The sequence below is a fragment of the Artemia sp. Qi Xiang Cuo genome, chromosome 12, assembly GCF_049724085.1.
Source record: "Artemia sp. Qi Xiang Cuo chromosome 12, ASM4972408v1, whole genome shotgun sequence".
In the NCBI taxonomy this organism is placed as follows: Eukaryota; Metazoa; Arthropoda; class Branchiopoda; order Anostraca; family Artemiidae; genus Artemia; species Artemia sp. Qi Xiang Cuo.
In genome coordinates, this window is record NC_142805.1 from 61916832 (window position 1) to 61935508 (window position 18677).

Genomic DNA, 18677 nt, shown 5'->3' on the forward strand with positions numbered 1-18677 from the left:
TTTATTGAAATAGGTTGAATACAATTTTAAGAAATGAAAAAAAGAGATATTTTAAGAAAAAGTTTAAGGAGGTCGAAGGATGCCCTAAGAAAACCTGGGGACTAATAAAAGAAGTGGATTAAAAATAAATAGTGTACCTGATGAATTAGTTAGTGTAATGGGAAAGACTTTGAATTCTGAAAAGGACATATGCAATGAATTTCAGAGTTATTTTTCGAATATTGGTCTGAATTTAGCTATGTCAGTTGTACCTGATAGTGGTGATCCAACGTTCGAGTCCTTACTGAGGGCCGATTGATGTATCTCTTCACCTTAGACTTCTAACAGTTGATGAAATTAAAAAATTATTTATGGGTTGCGTAGTAATTCATCTGGTAGCAATCATATTACTCTAAAAACACTTAAATGTATTTTTCCTGTTATAGCTAAAGTTTTATGTGGGTTAATTAATGAGTGTTTTCGTCAAGGAAAATTCCCAGACTGTTTTAAAGTTGCCCGTATAACTCCAATTCACAAGGGTGGTATTCAAAATGACCCAAAAAACTATAGATCGATATCTGTTTTACCCATCATTCCCGTGTTTTAGAGAAGTGTTTTAGTATTAGAATGATGAGTTTTTTGGAGGATCATAAGTTACTGGTAGAGACACAATTTGGGTTCCGTAGAAAAAGGACAACGGAACAGGCGATGATTTATTTGACAACTATTATTAATGAGTTATTAGATAAAGGTTTTAAAATAGGTGCTATATTTTTAGATCTGATGAAAGCTTTCGACACTGTGGATCATGAACTTCTACTTAAGAAGTGTGAGGTGTATGGTTTGAGGGGTAAATCATTAAATTTTTTAAGAAGTTTTTTAAGTAATCGTTATCAGTATGTCCAATTAAATGATTCTTCTTCCGAAAAAAAGCGTATTGAAGTAGGTATTCCGCAAGGATCACTTCTCGGTCCTATATTATTCTTGATATTTATTAATGATTTACCAAATTGTCTGAATAATTTTTTTGCTATAAAATAAATGAACTAACGGTAAACCCGAGAGATGAAACAGTTTCAGTTTTTGCTGATGACCCAACAGCCACTAGCACAATTAAAACGGCGGGGTTGCTGCAGATTTCCATGAAGGAATCAGTTGATAGAATTATAGCATGGCTGAGGGTAAAAAAATTAAGGATTAACATGGCTAAGTCTAACTTTATTATTTTCTCGCGATCATCAAATTTTTACCCATGGATCAAGGAATTAGCTATGCCCAATGACGTTATAAAACGGACTGCGTCTTTTAAATACCTTGGGATTGTAATAGATGAAACTCTATCTTTTAAGGAACATGTAACTTTAACTAGCAAAATTTTGGCAAGAAATCTCGGTATAATGAAGAAACTCCAATATTGTTTTCCCAAGTCTGTCCTTCGCCATCTTTATTTTTCTTTAATACACCCGTATATACTTTATTGTTCGAGTATTTGGCTCTACTTTTTCTTCTATCCTAAAACCAATAAGAGTTCTACAAAATCATGCCGTAAGAATTTTAGCCGATATATCTTCACGTATGTCTGTTCGAGAAATTTACCCAACTTTAAAAATTTTGCCGGCTGCAGGCCTTCGTGAGTTCTATGTATTGTGGTTTATTTTTGGACTGCAGCCGGATGTTCAGCCTCGTTTTTTTGATGATTTATTGTCCATTAGGTCTACTGTTCATTCTCATGATACAAGGGGTAGCGCGGACTTCTGTTTACCTAGAGGTATATCTTCCCGTTCATGTTTTTCTGTTTTTTTATAGAGGTACAGGGAAATGGAATAGTTTGAATAGTGATATTAAGACTATTGGTGACCCCAATATTTTTAGAAAAATCATTAAGGAAATGCTCTTTGCTGAATATGAGTTTTCATTGATTGATTGATTTATTGATTGTGGGGGTTTGGTTGATATGATGTTCCCAGAGGAAGTATAATATATGATATTATTTTGTATTTATTGTTTAATGTGAAGGTATTAGTGGTATTGGTAGCCAATTGTTCTTTAAGGATCTTGTTTTCTCTACCTCCCCCATGGACAAGCTTTGCTTTTTAGGGGAGGAAGTAATAATTTTTTGTTGATATGTTTTTTTTAAATAAATCTTTCTTTCTATATATAACTTAAACGGACAGAAATTATTCGTATATGAAAGGGACTGTCCCCTTCTCAACGCCTCGCTCTTTACGCTATAGTATTTTATTGTTTTAAAAATATATAGTTGTGAGAAAGATAAAAACTTTAGCGTAAAGAGCAAAAAAAAAAAAAAAATAAACACGCTTCTGTGATCTTTCTTCTGGCAAAAAATACAAAATTCCACATTTTTTCAGATAGGAACTTGAAACTTCTATAGTAGGGTTCTCTGATTCGCTGAATCTGATGGTGTGATTTTCATTCAACTTCTATGACTTTTAGGGGTTGTTTGCCCCTTTTTTCAAAAATAAGGCACATTTTCTCAGGCACGTAACTTTTTATGGGTCAGACTAAACTCGATGAAACTTATTTATTTGAAATCAGCTTAAAAATATAATTCTTTTGATGTATCTACTGGTATCAAAATTCCGTTTTTTAGAGTTTTGGTTACTATTGAGCCGGGTTGCTCCTTACTTACAGTTTGTTACCACAAACTGTTTGAAAAGACCCGTACGTATCAGGGGAAACAATTTGACTTGAGAAAACGTGGCGAAACAGGGAGTATAGTACATTTTCGCATACATGCATATAGTACATACATTAACAAAATTATCTGCCCAAAGTAAAGAACGAACTTGAAACTTACAACAAGCAACAGTTTTAAAGCTACTCAATAATTTTTCTCCAAATTATTTGGAGGGCAACTTCCCCCCCCCCCCCCCCCCCTCAACAACGCCACTGATGATGAGCGAAATATTACGACCAAAGAGGGATATCAAGTTATAAGACATTTAAGAGAGGGATAAAGTTAGTTGAATTCAGCTGCTTCACTTTGGGAGGCTACATTTTGTTTTATACGTTTTTAGAAGTAATCCACTTGATGCAAAAAACTTCAATTGATTGGTATTTTGGGTACTTTTAATTGTGGCAAAAACTTTCTTTGTTTCTGCAACATAAACTTTTTTTTGCCATATTTAATTATTCGAGTTGCTTTTTATTTAATTATTCGAGTTGCAATGTATTATTATTATTGATTTACCTTTATCCAGTACCTTCTATTTTAATGAATTTCTATGAATTTTACTGAATGTTTCTGGTTTTATTTTTCTTTATAAAAAGCAGATTTAAAAACGATTAATGAAAAAACCTGCATATGCATCTGATTTTATGCAGATATGTATATTCAATGTATATACAACATTGAATATACATGTATGTTTTTATTTTAACATAACTAAAAGAAAATGTAGTTGGATTTGTTTAGTAAGTTTTATCAATGTTATATGTGTCCATTTGAATAAATTTAGATTAATTCCATTTGATTAAATTTAATTTTAGAAGCTGATCATGCTTTGCCAGGTAACAGTGATATGATGTTTCACATTCCAAACCATTTTGAGTCTCCAAAATGTGAAGATGTTTCTTTGCCTACTTTACCCACTATTTCAGGACCTTGCAAATTTGAATATGATACCCAGCAATCAGGACTCACATGTTCTGACATTAAAGGTACATCTCAAATATTTAGTTTTTGTAGAAACAAATCTATTGGATAATATTTTTGGGACAAAAATAGGACAAAGGGACTTAATTTGAAAATGGAAGTTCCTTTATCCTGTTTCAATGAGCTTGTGTTTGCCAAACAGTTTTGTGGTCATAAATGAAAAGTTTTACTTGAACAAGGTTTTGGCTATAAACTGAACTGCCTACCAGTAATTTTTAGTATATGATATTGATTTTCTAAAACAATACATTTAAACAAAAATATATAATTTTCAGTTGAAGTCAAAAGTTTTTATGTTTGTCTCTAGAAGGATTTTTCTTAAATATACAGCTATAAGAACATAATTAGTCCCTTTGGATTTTAAAAATAACAAAGAAATTTATGTTTTACACAAGTATTGAATTCCGGGGACATTTTGGGGGCATTACTCATGTACTCCAGATTTATAAAAATAACTATGTTGGAGTGTTCGGGCTATGAGGGATACCTATCAACTTTAAGAAAAGAGTCACATGTAGAAAATTCAGAAAAAAGTTAAGGGGTTGGTTTTAGTGGTCCACTGCTGTGAAACAATTTAATTTAAATATAAAACGATGTTGTCTAAGTGGTTTGCCCCCGTAAAACAATTTGTTTTAAATATAAAAATATAATACGATTTAAAAATATAGAAGAAAGTCAAGTTTTACACAGGTATGGAATTCTAGGAATATCAGGGGGCATTTACTCTAGATTACTTCCTTCCAGATTTTAAAGATTACTGAGTCGGAATATTGGGGCTATTAGGGATGTTGACTCATCATTGCCAAAGAAGTTGATGGTAGAACGCTTAATAGAAAGGAAAAAAAAAACAGAAACACATTCTGATATTGTAGCCCCTTGCAACTTTTTGACTGTTTGTGTGGTTACGGATCAAAACTTGGAACATCTCCTAATTATGCTATGCCTATCTGGCCAATATCTATAATCAGATTTAAGCAATTGAAAAAAAGGAAAGACTGATGTAATATTTTTACATTATAATTCGTGTGATCTAACAAATTGTTTTTCTTTTCATAATCGTACTACTTAGGATTGGCGCTACTACAAATAAAAAAGGGTACTTTAGTAGAAAGAACTGTGGAACCCATCATCCCTGAAGATAATGATGGTTTTGGAACTAATCCTTGTTTAATAATTTCTCATTTGTCTGTGAAAACTGCTTTCCCAGTTCTTTTGATCAAATGAAAGGTAAACTAATTTGTGGAAATTTCTAACTCCTTAACGAAAAAAATGATTGTTCTCTTGCAACCTACAATTACTTGGGCGCCCCTCTCCATAGCTGACATATAACAGAAATGTTTTAACCTCAAATGTGTCAGAAGGAATAATAGACTTACCCCTAGTTAGAGATGCGATTTTCTCATACCAAAGATGACCAAAACATAACAGTTACGTAATGATGACCATGACATTACATTGAGTTGTTACTTACAGGTCCTCCTTTGTCTTTTTTTCTATAAAAAGTGAAAATTATAGTTACTTTTTATTCTTCTTAATCATTAAGTAGTCCTAAGTAAAAATAAAAATAAATGTAACTGTATATGTACTTGGATTTAACCATTAAGAAGTTGGGATAGACAACTAATGATCTGGTAGAATAATTTTCTCTTGCCCTTTCTTGTATGTATGTATGACGAAGGAAATATTATGACTAAAGAAGGGGTAATTATGAGACAGCAAGATTTTTTTTTTAATTTCATAACATAATTAATGTTGAATTCAGATAGGGATATCAAGTTCTAAGACATTTAAGAGAAGGATAAAGTAATTTGAATTCAGCTGCTTAACTTTGGGAGGCCATATTATGTTTTGTAAGTCATCTGAATATGATACCCAGGAATCAGGACTCGCATGTTCTGACAATAAAGGTAAATCTCAAATATTTGTTTTTTGTAGAATCAAATGTATTGGATAATATATTATGGGACAAAAATAGGATAAAAGGATTTTATTTTAAAATGGATGTTCTTTTATGTTGTTCCAATGCCCAGGTGATTGTCAAATAATTTTGTGGTCATGGATGAAATTTTTCAAGTTTTTGCTTGAAAGAAGGTTTGCTAATTTTGTTTTTGAAATGGCTTGATAATAATCCCTAAAACTAATATATCTTTATAGTTTTTACAATCGTTTATTATAGTGTATAAATTAAAATATAAATCTGTCTATTATTATGTTTTCAAGTTATTGTAAGTTATGCCCTGAGGGCATATATGGTTTTTACAGATAGTAATGTTGTAGACGCTTCAAAAACGGGTTATTCGATTGAAGACTAGAAGGGCCTGCGCCGTATTTAATAGTCAAAAGGGATTGGAGGATAACTAACACCCCTCTCACACCCACCATTTCCCCAAACACATCCAATTAAAATTTTGAGATAGCCATTTTGTTCGACGTAGTTAAAAGGTCCGGAAATTATGTTTTTGAGGATGACAATCCCCCCACAGCCCTCAGGGCAAGGGTTGTAAGTTATGCCCTGGGAGCATATAAGTTTTTGTTATAGAAATCTTTGTCGTACAAACTTCTAAAAGAACTCATTCGATTGGAAATTGAAAGGTCTAGTGCCCTTTTTAATAGTCGAAAGTGACTGGAGGGCAAGTAACCCCCCCCCTCTTACGCCTACCATTTCTTCAAACATATCCAATCAAAATTTTGAGATAGCCATTTTGTTCAACGTAGTTGAAAGGTCCGGAAATCATGTCTTCGAGGATGACAATCCCCTACAGCCCTCAGGGCAAGAGTTATAAGTTATGCTCTGTGAGCATACAAGGTTTTTATAGAAAGCACTGTCGTAGAAAGTCCCCTTTTTCATAGTCGAAAGTGATTGGAGGGCAAGTAACTCCCCTCTCACGCCCACCATTTCTCCAAACACATCCAATCAAAATTTTGAGATAGCCATTTTGTTGCTGGAAATTAGGTCTTTGAGGATAATAACCCCCTCAGAGCCCTCAGGGCAAGGGTTGTAATTTATGCCCTGGGGGTGTGTAAGGTGTTTATAGAAAGCGTTGACTCATTCGATCGGAAATTGAAAGGGCTAGAGCCCTTTTCAATAGTCTAAAGTGATTGGAAGGCCTAACATGTTTATAGTAAAGAGTGATATGGGTACAATGTATTTTTTTTTGTTTAGACCAGGGCACTTCGTATCGAAGGAGTTGTCGTAGAAACTTCGAAAAGGGCTCATTCGATTGAAAATAGAAAGAGCTATTGCCCTTTTTAATAGTTGAAAGTGATTGGAGGGCAGCTAATCCCACTCCCGTGCCCACCCTCCCATTTGCCCATCATGTTTAAAAACTAAATTTTGCCTTAAGATTAAATCAAAATGCACTGTGTTAATGCTAATTCCCAATAAGGCATCTCAGCAGTATCCCACGAACGACTGAGGGTACTAAGTTCAAACTTTCGGGGCTACTTCTGCTCTTAAATTTAACCAAATCAGAATAGCGTAACTGTATCCAAGCTATCAAAGAAAGTAAACAGATTTTTTGCGAAGGGTATCAAGTTTTCTATTCCAGGTCAACTAGAGGAGATATGAAACTAAATTAAACACTACTATTTGTGTCCAGATTTTTAGAAAGGTGTATGTTGTTAAAAATTGCTGAAAAATTTCCTCCAGCATCCAAATACCAGGCCAAACTGTAAAGTCTCAAAAAACGAACAGATTTAAACTATTATTTTCTTTTTCCCTGAGAAGACTATATCATATAAAACGAACTTAATTAAAAAAAACTTGTTCCACAAAAAAGTTTTTCAAAGAAAAGTAAAGAACTCCATTAAACAAAAAATGTGCAAAAATAAAATCAAATAATCTATCAAGCGTGAAACTATCACAAATCAGCATCGATAAATTAATGAAACCCAAAACGAACAGAAATTACACTAAATAACCGAGCCAAACTCAAAATGAATAGGAACTTTACTGAAAAAAATGCAAATGAATGTGCATTGTCAGTTTAATATGCATATACTGATATTCATTATTCAAAATGTTAATATTATTTGATTTATTAAAGTTATAAAAGTAAAAACATTTGTATTGTTTTCAGTAAAGTGCAAATTATAAGACATACGACACCGAACAAGTAAGGGGTCAAAAATGAAAATAAAGAGCAGTGAGTCAAAAATGAAAATACAGAGGAGCGAGTCAATGAAAATCAGCCTGGACAGCGAGAATCAAAACGTGTCAAAGTTAAAAATTATAGCAATGATTATTGTGTTTGTGATTTTGACATGGATAAGGTCATCAATGCCTACCATACCTTTGTTAAAAAAAAAGAAAAAAAAGGTTCGGCAATATGTCTTTCATAATGACAAAAGAAAAGCCAAGGCAAAAGAAGAAGTTTTTGTCCCCCTACCTGAACAATTGAAAGTGTCACGCCTTCCATGCCTTGTAAAATCAAATATATATATATATATATATATATATATATATATATATATATATATATATATATATATATATATATATATATATATATATATATTAGTTTGTTTTCATGCATCCAAGTTGAAACTCTACATAGTGATCACTATATATATATATATATATATATATATATATATATATATATATATATATATATATATATATATATTAGTTTGTTTTCATGCATCCAAGTTGAAACTCTACATAGCGATCACTTATGTAGTTCAATCATTTTTTTTTCAATCAATCAAAAAGACGTGGAGGGTGGTTTGTTGCCCTTCGATATTTTTTAATTCCTTAAAAGGGCTCTAGAACTTCCGATTTTTTATCCAATGATCCTCTTGGTCTCACCCTATTTTGGCATAGTACCCATCTTTGTAGCAGTCTTCCATAGTCTTTAAGTCTTGGTGAAATCTTTCACCTTGCTCATTACTAGTAGTGACTAAAGTCTCTGAGAAATAGTTCAAATGGCTATATAAATAGTGAACTTGAATACTCATGTTACAACCATGGTTTCTGAAACGGATAAGCATATTGTTTACCGGATAAACGGATAGCATATTGGTGACACAATATTCAGCTTTGCGGTGACTCAAAAAGTGTTTGACTTCCACAAATGATGTATATTTTTTTGCTCTTCCTCATTCAGTTAAGAAAAATACCAATATTTGTTGTTATACTGCATCTCCTCCACTTATGGTTGGATTTACCCTAGGGTGTCTTTTTTGATCGTTTAAGGTTTCATTTTCGCTCTTTACTTACATCAGAATATGTAATTTTAATAGCTAATATAAGCATCAGCAAGAGCTAGAGAAGAGGGTTCGAAAATAAAATTTGTTGTTAAAATATATCGAAAGATATACTGTTTTCTTTTTTAACTCGGTCGAATTTTTTAGGTCGCTTCTCACCACACGTGTCTGGACTATACTTACAGAGAAGTGCGTCACTACTTGTTGATACTCTAAGTGGTTTCTCAAATCCATTTGCATTGGAATCTGAAGCAAAAGGCTTCGAAAATGATAAAACATGTTTGAAAAGTCGCTTGCAAAGTAAAAAGCATAGAAAATCAGAAAGACATCAAAGCTCACATAAAGGAGAAAAGAAATATAAATGTGAGGTATGTGACAAGATTTCTTTACAAGATTTCTTTGACAAGACAAGATTTCTTTAAAAGCACATTTGAATTCGCATCAAAGAGTGCATATGGGTGAAAAACCGTTTAATTGTCATGTATGTGACAAGACTTTTTCTCGTATGTATAGTTTAAAGACACACCAGAGAGTGCATACAGGTGAAAAGCCTTTTATATGTGATGTATGTGAGAAGGCCTTTTCTGAAGCAGGATATTTGAGGCAGCACCAAAGAGTGCATACGGGTGAGAAACCGTTTAAATGTCATGTATGTGACAGAACTTTCTCTCAATTGAATTCTTTAAAGACGCACCAGAGGGTGCATACAGGTGAAAAGCCTTTTAAATGTGGTTTATGTGACAAAACCTTTTCTCGAGCAGACAGTTTGAACGCGCATCAAAAACTGCATTCACGTGAGAAAACGTTTAAATGTGATGTATGTGAGAAGACCTTTTCTGATGCAGGAAGTTTGAAGCAGCACCAAAGAGATACGGGTGAGAAACCGTTTAAATGTCATATATGTGACAAGGCATTCTTTTTTTGCATGTTTTAAAGAGGCACCAGAGAGTGCATACAGGTGAAAAGCCTTTTAAATGTGACAGATGTGATCTGACCTTTTCTCAAGCAGCAAGTTTGAACCGGCACCAAAGAGTGCATACGGGTGAGAAATCCTTTAAATGTCATGTATGTGACAGGATTTTTTCTCGTTTGTATACTTTAAAGACGCACCAGAGAGTGCATACATGTGAAAAGCCTTTTAAATAAGAAGTATGTGGCCAGACCTTTTCTCAAGCAGCAAGTTTTAACGCGCATCAAAGACTGCATTCAGGTGAAAAACGTTAAAATGTGATGTATGTGAAAAGGCCATTTCTGAAGCAGGACCAAAGAGTGTATACTAGTGAAAAACCAACTCAATGTTCTGTAGGTGAGAAGAGTTTTGAGCGAGTTTATATGCAAGATTTTTTTTTCAGGAAACTGACAATTAGTAGAGCACTAGAATTTCATAAAAGTTGGTTCGAACAAAAATAAAATTGAAAAAAACTAGTCTGCTCTTTGAATACAGACCAAAGACTGCACACAGATGGGAAACGTTTTAAATGTAATCTGTGTTAGAAAATTTTTATATGATTTGAACAATTTTTAAAGGCATCAAAGAGTGTATGCAGGAGTTTAGTGAGATTGTAATAATACAAGCTGGATCCTCATTGGCTTGTTGTCATTGTTCTCACAAATAATTATAAATACTTACCGTTGAATTAGATTCATTTAATTCGGAATTAACGTCTAACAACCCATTCTAAGAAAAGCATCTTGGTTTATAGACTGCAACAAGACCTTCAGGCATAATAGTAGTTTTTTATTGAAAGAAGTTTTGGTATATGTAACATATACCCCCTACCGCTCAAGAAGTGAAGTTAGGTTAATCCAAATATACCTAATTATGATAAAAATATAATACTTTAAAAACAAATTTGGGCTATATATTTGCACATTAGGGGGTTTGGTGTAAAGTACAGTGGGTCTGCATGCAAAATGTGTTAGCTACAATTATTCTGATATAATGAAGTAAGAATTGTTTTCTGACTTCACACTGTCCAAATACTTTACCCCCACCCCTCTTTTTTGCTGAAAAAACTTTTATCAAAAGAAACAGGTCTACATTGTCCAAAACTGAATTGCATAATAATCAGTATTTTCAAGTTTGTTCAAAAGACCCAAAAGTTTTGTTTTCAAATTGCTTAGAAATTATTCCATTGTGTTCCTTTTTCAAAATGGGCTAACGATTTTATTTTCTGATTTAGTTCGAAATTTGCAGGGTTCTCAATTTTGCTTACTATCTTAAGTGGACCACAAGTTTGATTTGAGATGGAGGGGGCCTGTCATGGAAAAAGATGGGTAGCAAAGTAGCAATGCTACTTGGCAGTTTTCAAATTTGTTGGTACATCGAAAAGTTTTCAATTTGGAAAGTTTAAAGGCATAGTAAAGAGTATTACTCTCAGATATAGTTACTTCTAAGGATTGGAGAAGAACCTATTTCAGCTCTTTCAGAGAATAAAGTGCTCTTTTAACTGATCAGAACAAACGTGTTACTGGTTGCCGGCTGTTTTGGCCATTTATCTCGGGCCAAGCAGAAGGCTAGTTGTTTTCAAAATGAGTTACGGAGAATATTGTGGTCCTTGAAAGTAATTTAAATGAATTTTGATTAAAAATGAGGTTATATAAATTTACTAATTTGTTTTGAATTTTTAGGCAAGATAAATGTAAAACAAAACCCATTTGCTACTTCAAACTGCATATTTTAGTGATTAGCCTACTGCGATTTCAAAGATTTGCTTTTCTTCCTTTTTTTCTCTTTTGAGATTCATGTAAAATTTACTGAGCTCACTTATGAAAATGGGGATTCAAATTTCTTATAAACTATATTTAAGGTTAGCTACTAAAAATTATTGATTTACTCCAAGAAGCATGTGTCATATCCTAGAAAAATCTCTTCATTCTTATTATGAAAAAAAAAATTCCAATTTTGAAGGCAAGGTGACTATTGTTTTTTTCATATTATTGGTTTTTCTGTTGAATAAATACACCCAAAGCTTATCAATTCCATTGCAATCAAATTATGCATGTTTTCTATTTTTTATTGTTTAAGAGAATATATCATCATCATCCTTGTGTCCATTTCTAATTCTGCTGTCAATAAAATTCCGTTTCTCGATCTAAATTTCAATGCTATTGCCCAAATTCAACTAATACAGGCTAGTATAAGGTGCATATCGGTTACATAATACAAACTCAAGAAGTGAAGTTTGATTAATGCTAATGAAATCAAACAAAATATGATGAAAATATAATAGTTTAGAAACAGATTTGGGCTGCATATTTGCACATAAGAGGGGGGGGGGTAAAGCATAGCATGTATTAAATACGTAACCTAACTTTACCTGACCAAAATACCAACTAAATACTTAAATAAGATGTACCTACAATTTATTTCCCAAACTAGCCAAAGCTAATTCTCTGGTATAAAGAAGTTGCTTGACCAGTTTCTTGTGTCATGTTCGCATCCTTTGCGATCGAAATTCTCGAGTGTGTATTATATAACCGATAAGTATCCTAGTATAATTTTAGGACTATCCTACTCGCAGGTGATGGGTTTTGTCTAGTATTAAACGCGTTTCATCCTCCCATCCCATAGAAGAAAATTTAGTTCTCTTAAACCCCAAAAACATGAATTCGTCACTCATCCCTCTATGATCCAATAATTCCAATTAAATTGAAGTATCCAAAAGTAAATACATAATAAAAGTGTATTTCAGTTGTCATTCGGAGTTTAAAGCGAAAGGACCCAGGTGGGATTTTTTTGCATTATCAACACCTGTTTCCTACAAAAAACACCGAATAATAATAATAATAATCTTTATTCGTTCCCTTTATCACACTGCAATAACATGGGTATTGTCAATTTAAGCACAAAAAAAAGAAAAGCACAACAAGACACAGCACCAAGAAAAACACAAATGATGAACCATCACCTCTACTTCAGGACACTATTGTTGTAATATCTGACGTAGTAGGGCACAAACAATTTTAGATATCTTGTTGTCGAATGTGTAGGCGGGCACTCCAAAAAGTGTAGTGGGTCTCTGAAGTAAACGGAGGAAGGATATCTCGGTGTTTTGAGGACTTTAGGATATCAGCTCCAAACTTCATCAGCATTTCCTTTACGAAATTGGACACAATTTGTTTGACATATTTAATTGCTAAAGAACTTGATATTGAATGAAATTGGGTACGGTATTCCGATGTTGTTTAGACCTGGGCACTTCGCATCGAAGGAGTTGTCGTAGAAACTTCGAAAACGGCTCATTCGATTAGAAATTGAAAGAACTAGTGCCCTTTTTAATAGTCGAAAGTAATTGGAGGCCAAATAACCCCCCTATCTCGCCCACCATTTCCCAAAACACTTTCAATCAAAATTTTGAAACAGCTATTTTGTTCAACATAGTTGAAAGATACGGAAATTATGTCTGAGGATGACAGCCCTCAGGGCAAGAGTTTTAAGTTATGTCCTGAGGGAATTTAAGGTTTACATAGAAAGGGTGATCTTATAAACTTCGGAGCAGGCTCATTGGATTGTTAATCAGAAGTGTTAGTGCCCTTTTTGAGATTCAGAGTGATTGGAGGGTGGACACCCCCCCCCCCCACGCGCTCATATTTTCCCGAAATGCATCGGACAGAAATTTTGAGATAGCTATTTGTTGCCGTAGAAACTTCAAAAAGAGCTCATTCAATTGAAAATGGAAAGGGCTAGTGCCCTTTTTAATTGTCAAAGTTGATTGAAGGCAACTAATCCCCTTCCCAAGCCCACCATTTCCCCAAACACATCCATTCAAACTTTCGAGATGGCCATTTTGTTCAACGTAATTGAAAGGTCCGGGAATTATGTCTGAGGATGGGAACTCCCCACAGCTCTCTGATCAAGGTTATAAAATATGCCCTTGGGGTATATAAGGTATATATAGAAAGGGTGATCGTAAAAACTCTGGAATTGGGCTAATTTGATTGGAAATCAGATGTTCTAGTGCACTTTTCATCATTAAGAGTGATCAAAAGGTGGATACGCCCCCACCCCCTCTCACACCTCGTATTTTCCCAAAATGCATCTGATAGAAGTTTTGAGAAGGCCATCTGTGGCCGTAGAAACTTAGAAAAGAGCTCATTCGATTGGAAAGTGAAAGGGCTAGTGCTCTTCTTAATAGTCTAAAGTGATTTTAGGGTTACTAACCCCCCTCCCACGCCCACCATTTCCTCAAAAGTATCCAATCGAAATTTTGAGATAGCCATTTTGTTCAATTTAATTGAAAGGTCCGGAAGTTATGTCTTTGAGGTTGACAACAGCTCTCAGGGCAAGGCTGTGAAGTTATGCCCTGGGGGCATATAAGATATATATAGAATGGGTGATCGTATAAACTTCGGAGGGGGATTATTGTATTGGTAATCAAAAATTCTAGCGTCCTTTTTAAGATTCAGATTAATCGGAAGGTGGACACCCCCCACTCCTCATATTTTCCCGAAATACATCTAATAGAAAGTTGGAGATGGCCGTATGTTGTCGTAGAAACTTGGAAAAGAGCTCATTCGATTAGAAATTGAAAGGGCTAGTGTCCTTTTTAATAGTCGAAAGTGATTGGAGGGCTATAACTCCCCTCCCACTCCCACCATTTCCCCAAATCCATCCAATCCAAATTTTGAGATGGCCATTTTGTTCAACGTAATTGAAAGGTCATGAAATTAGGTCTTTGAGGATGACAACCCTCCAAAGCCGTCAGGGCAAGGGTTGTAAGTTATGCCCTGGGGGCATATAAGGTATGCATAGAAAGGACGGTCGTATAAACTTTGGAGGGGGCTCATTGGGTCTGTATTCAGAAGTTCTAGCTCCCTTTTTAAGATTCAAAGTAATCGGAAGTTGGATACCCCCCCCCTCACACCTCGTGTTTTCCCGAAATGTATCTGATATAAATTTTGAGATGGCCATATATTGTCGAAGAAACTTAAAAAACAGCTCATTTGATTGGAAATTTAAAGAGCCAGTGCCCAATTTTAATATTCGAAAGTGATTGGAGGGTAACTAACTCCTCTCCCACACCTACTATTTCCCCAAACACATCCAATAAAATTTTTTAGGTAACCATTTTATCAACGTAATTAAAAGGTCTGGAAATTATGTCTTTGAGGATGCCCCCCCCCTCACACAGCCCTCGGGCCAAGAGTTGCAAGTTTTGCCCTGGGAGTATCTAAGGTATATATAGAAAGGACGATCGTATAAATTTTGGAGGGGGCTCTTTGGATTCGTAATCAGAAGTTCTAGTGCCCTTTTCAAAACTCGGAGTATTTGGAGGGTGGATACTCCCCCCCCCCCTCACCAAACCTCGTTTTTTCGCGAAATGCATCTAACAGAAATTTTCAGTTGGCCATTTGTTGTAGAAACTTCGAAAACAGCTCATTCGATTGGAAATTGAAAGGGTCAGTGTTCTTTTTAGTTTCAGAAAGTGATTTGAGTGCAACTAACCCCCTCCCTTGCCTAATATTTCGCCAAACACATCCAATAAAAATTTTGAGATAGCCATTTTGTTCAACGAAATTGAAAGGTCCGGGAATTATGTCTTGAGGATGACAACCCCACAGCCCTAAGGACAAGGTAAGTTATGCCCTGTAGGCATATAAGGTATATATAAAAAGGTTTGATTAATAGAAAGGTTGATATATAAATTTCGGAGGAGGATCGTTGTTTTTAAGTTTTTCATTTATTTTTATTTTTTTCAGTAAACTCGAGACGAACATAAATTAACCTTAATAGGACTGACAACCCCCATGCCTTCTCAAGACCAGAACATAACTTGCCATTTACTAAAAACGAAATATATTTAGAGTTTTTACTAGATATATGAAGGGGGAAGTTTGCTTTCTTGCAGTCCAATTACAGTGCGAGTGTCTACTACTGCTAACAACTCACCGCAGCACCAAGCCGTCTGAGGCCAACACAACTACGCAAGCTCCTCCTCCATCCCATCATTTATTTTTTTTTCAGTAAACTCGAGACGAACATAAATTAACCTTAATAGGACTGACAACCCCCATGCCTTCTCAAGACCAGAACATAACTTGCCATTTACTAAAAACGAAATATATTTAGAGTTTTTACTAGATATATGAAGGGGGAAGTTTGCTTTCTTGCAGTCGAATTACAGTGCGAGTGTCTACTACTGGTAACAACTCACCGCAGCACCAAGCCGTCTGAGGCCAACACAACAACGCAAGCTCCTCCTCCATCCCATCATTTTTTTTTTTTTTTTCAGTAAACTCGAGACGAACATAAATTAACCTTCATAGGACTGACAACCCCCATGCCTTCTCAAGACCAGAACATAACTTGCCATTTACTAAAAACGAAATATATTTAGAGTTTTTACTAGATATATGAAGGGGGAAGTTTGCTTTCTTGCAGTCCAATTACAGTGCGAGTGTCTACTACTGCTAACAACTCACCGCAGCACCAAGCCGTCTGAGGCCAACACAACTACGCAAGCTCCTCCTCCATCCCAATCTATTCAAAGCCTCCCTTTTTACACCCGCCCACAAAGTTCCCATTTCCTTTAAATCTTTCTTTATGACGTCCTCCCCCTCCAGACGAGGACGACCTGCCTCCCGCTTAGCCCTAGACGGTTGACCGAAAAGAACAATCTTCGGCAATATGTCATCCTTCATCTGCAGAACGTGCCCTCGCCACCTCAACCTTTCTTTCATTATAGCCCTAGAGAGTGGTATTGAACCACATTTTTCGTGTAGCCTATTGTTTGAAATACGGTAAGTCAGCCGGGTACCCAGAACAATCCTTTAGTAATTTCTCTGGAAAACATCTAGTAAGTCTTCATCCGCTTTTCGGAGCACCCATGCTTCAGAGCCTTATTTGACCACTGTCATCACTGTAGCTTCTAATATTCTAATCTTGGTTGTCAGACTTATCTACGTGTTCTTCCTAACTTTTTTTAACTGTGAAAAAACACCCTGAGCCTTGGCTATTCTACTTTTAACATCTTCACTGCTCCTGCCATCTTTACTAATAATAATACCAAGGTAAGTGAAGCTGCCCACCTCATCAATCTTTTCCATACCCAACGTGACCTTTTCATCTTCACTTATTCCTAGTCTTAGTGACTTAGTCTTCCTAACATTAATTTTCAAACCTATTCTATCACCCTGAACTCGCAAAACCTCTAAAATTTCATTCATTTTGCTCACACTTTCATCTAGGATGTTTAAATCATCAGCATAATCTAAGTCCAGGAGACTTTCCTTCCCATTGGATTCCGTGGTCTCCCATTGCCTTTCCTGTGCTCCTTAAGACAAAGTCCATCAAAACAATCCATATAAAGGGGGATAGAACACAACCCTGCTTAACTCCTGATTTAATACAAAACCAGCTGCTAATCTCATTTCCTACTTTAACCGCAGCAGTTTTATTCTCGTACATAGTACTAATTACTTTAATGTATTTGTCTGGTATACCATACAAGGATAAAACCTTTACTAAAGCTCTTCTATCAACAGAGTCGAACGCTTGCTCATAATCTATAAAACTGAGGACCAAAGGCGTTTGACAACTCAGACACTTCTCAATTATTAGCCTAAGAGTGGAAATTTGGTCGACACATCCTCTACCTTTTGTTAAACCGCACTGTTCTTCTCTTAAAACTCTGTCTACGGCATCTCTCAGTCTAAAAAGTATCTTATTGCTAAGATACCCCTTTCTTATAAAGTGGCTTAATTAAGGTTTCCCTAAAATCGTTAGGTACTTCTCCTTTTTCAAAAATCATATTCATAATCTTCAGTAACTTATTTCTAACCCCAGAACCACCATATTTAAAAAACTCATTTACCACACTATCAGTACCCGGAGCCTTATTATTGTTTAATCCTTTTAGTATTGTCGCTAGTTCTTACTCACGAAACAAAACCTACATCACATCCAAGATATCACACACTTTTTCATTTTTCTCTGCACCTTTGCCTGCAACTCTATCTCGGTTAAGCACATTCTCAAAATGTTCGGCCCATCTCTCTTTAGTTCTTTCCTTATCGCTAATTGTGGCCCCATTCCTATCTTTAACTGGTCCAAGCCCGGATTGACTACTCCCTCTAATTTATTAACATGCCAGTACAATATTTTACTATTATGCCATCTAACTGTATCTTCCAGATCCTCGGCAATTTTATCCATGGCCTCCACTTCAAACCTCCTTAGCTCATATTTTAATGCTTTCTCCGCTTTCTTTACATTCCTCTTGTTTTCATATGATCCATCACTCAGATAATTCTTGTACAAGTCCTTTTTCCTTTCTATTAATCATAGAGCTTTTTCACTTAAATTCTTAGCTGTGGTTCTAGCTTTCTTCCCTCAAACACCTTCAGCAACTTCACAAATTATTTTTGTAAAATTATTCCAACCATCTTCCACGTTATCAAATTTTAAACTCTTAAGTTTAGTATTCAACTGTTCCTGGAAAGTTTTTCAAATTCTCATCCTTGAGTCTACCAGCATCATAACTTCCCGGGATGTAGTTACCCTTCCGATATTTCAGCTTTAAATTAACCCTTGACACTACCAGATGGTGACCTTTACTTTTAACATCAATAACAGCACTCCTATATACCCTAGTATCCTGTATTGATCCTGCCAGTCTTCGGTTTACTATAACATAATCAGTATGATTTGCTGTCTTACCATCACGTTAATACCTTGTTTACTTATGAGCCATTTTATGACCAAACACCGTATTGGTTATAACTAGATTTTTATACCTACAAAATTGCGAAATTCTGTATCCATTACTTAGGATACATTACCAAATTTACCTAGGCTAGGATACCATCTATG

The 18677-nt window shown here is 35.0% G+C and overlaps 2 protein-coding genes across 2 annotated transcripts in view; both read left to right on the top strand.

Moving 5' to 3' along the window:
• LOC148946376 (uncharacterized) overlaps nt 1-9285 on the top strand; it is a 44917-nt gene extending 35632 nt beyond the window's left edge. Inside the window, exons 6-7 of the mRNA XM_089097683.1 lie at nt 3490-3660; nt 9011-9285. Coding sequence (XP_088953809.1) covers nt 3490-3660; nt 9011-9285 — 446 coding nt within the window. The remainder of the gene's footprint in view (nt 1-3489; nt 3661-9010) is intronic.
• A 1-nt stretch (nt 9286) lies between these two features.
• LOC148946378 (uncharacterized) lies at nt 9287-11937 on the top strand. Its single transcript, XM_089098425.1, has one exon. It carries the CDS (start codon nt 9318-9320, stop codon nt 9795-9797), a length of 480 nt encoding a protein of 159 aa, XP_088954551.1. The 5' UTR covers nt 9287-9317; the 3' UTR covers nt 9798-11937.
• Nucleotides 11938-18677: the final 6740 nt, after the last annotated feature.

Excerpts from the sequence above, each read along its gene's own strand:
- LOC148946378 (XM_089098425.1), top strand. The coding sequence starts at position 9,318 with ATGGGTGAAAAACCGTTTAATTGTCATGTATGTGACAAGACTTTTTCT.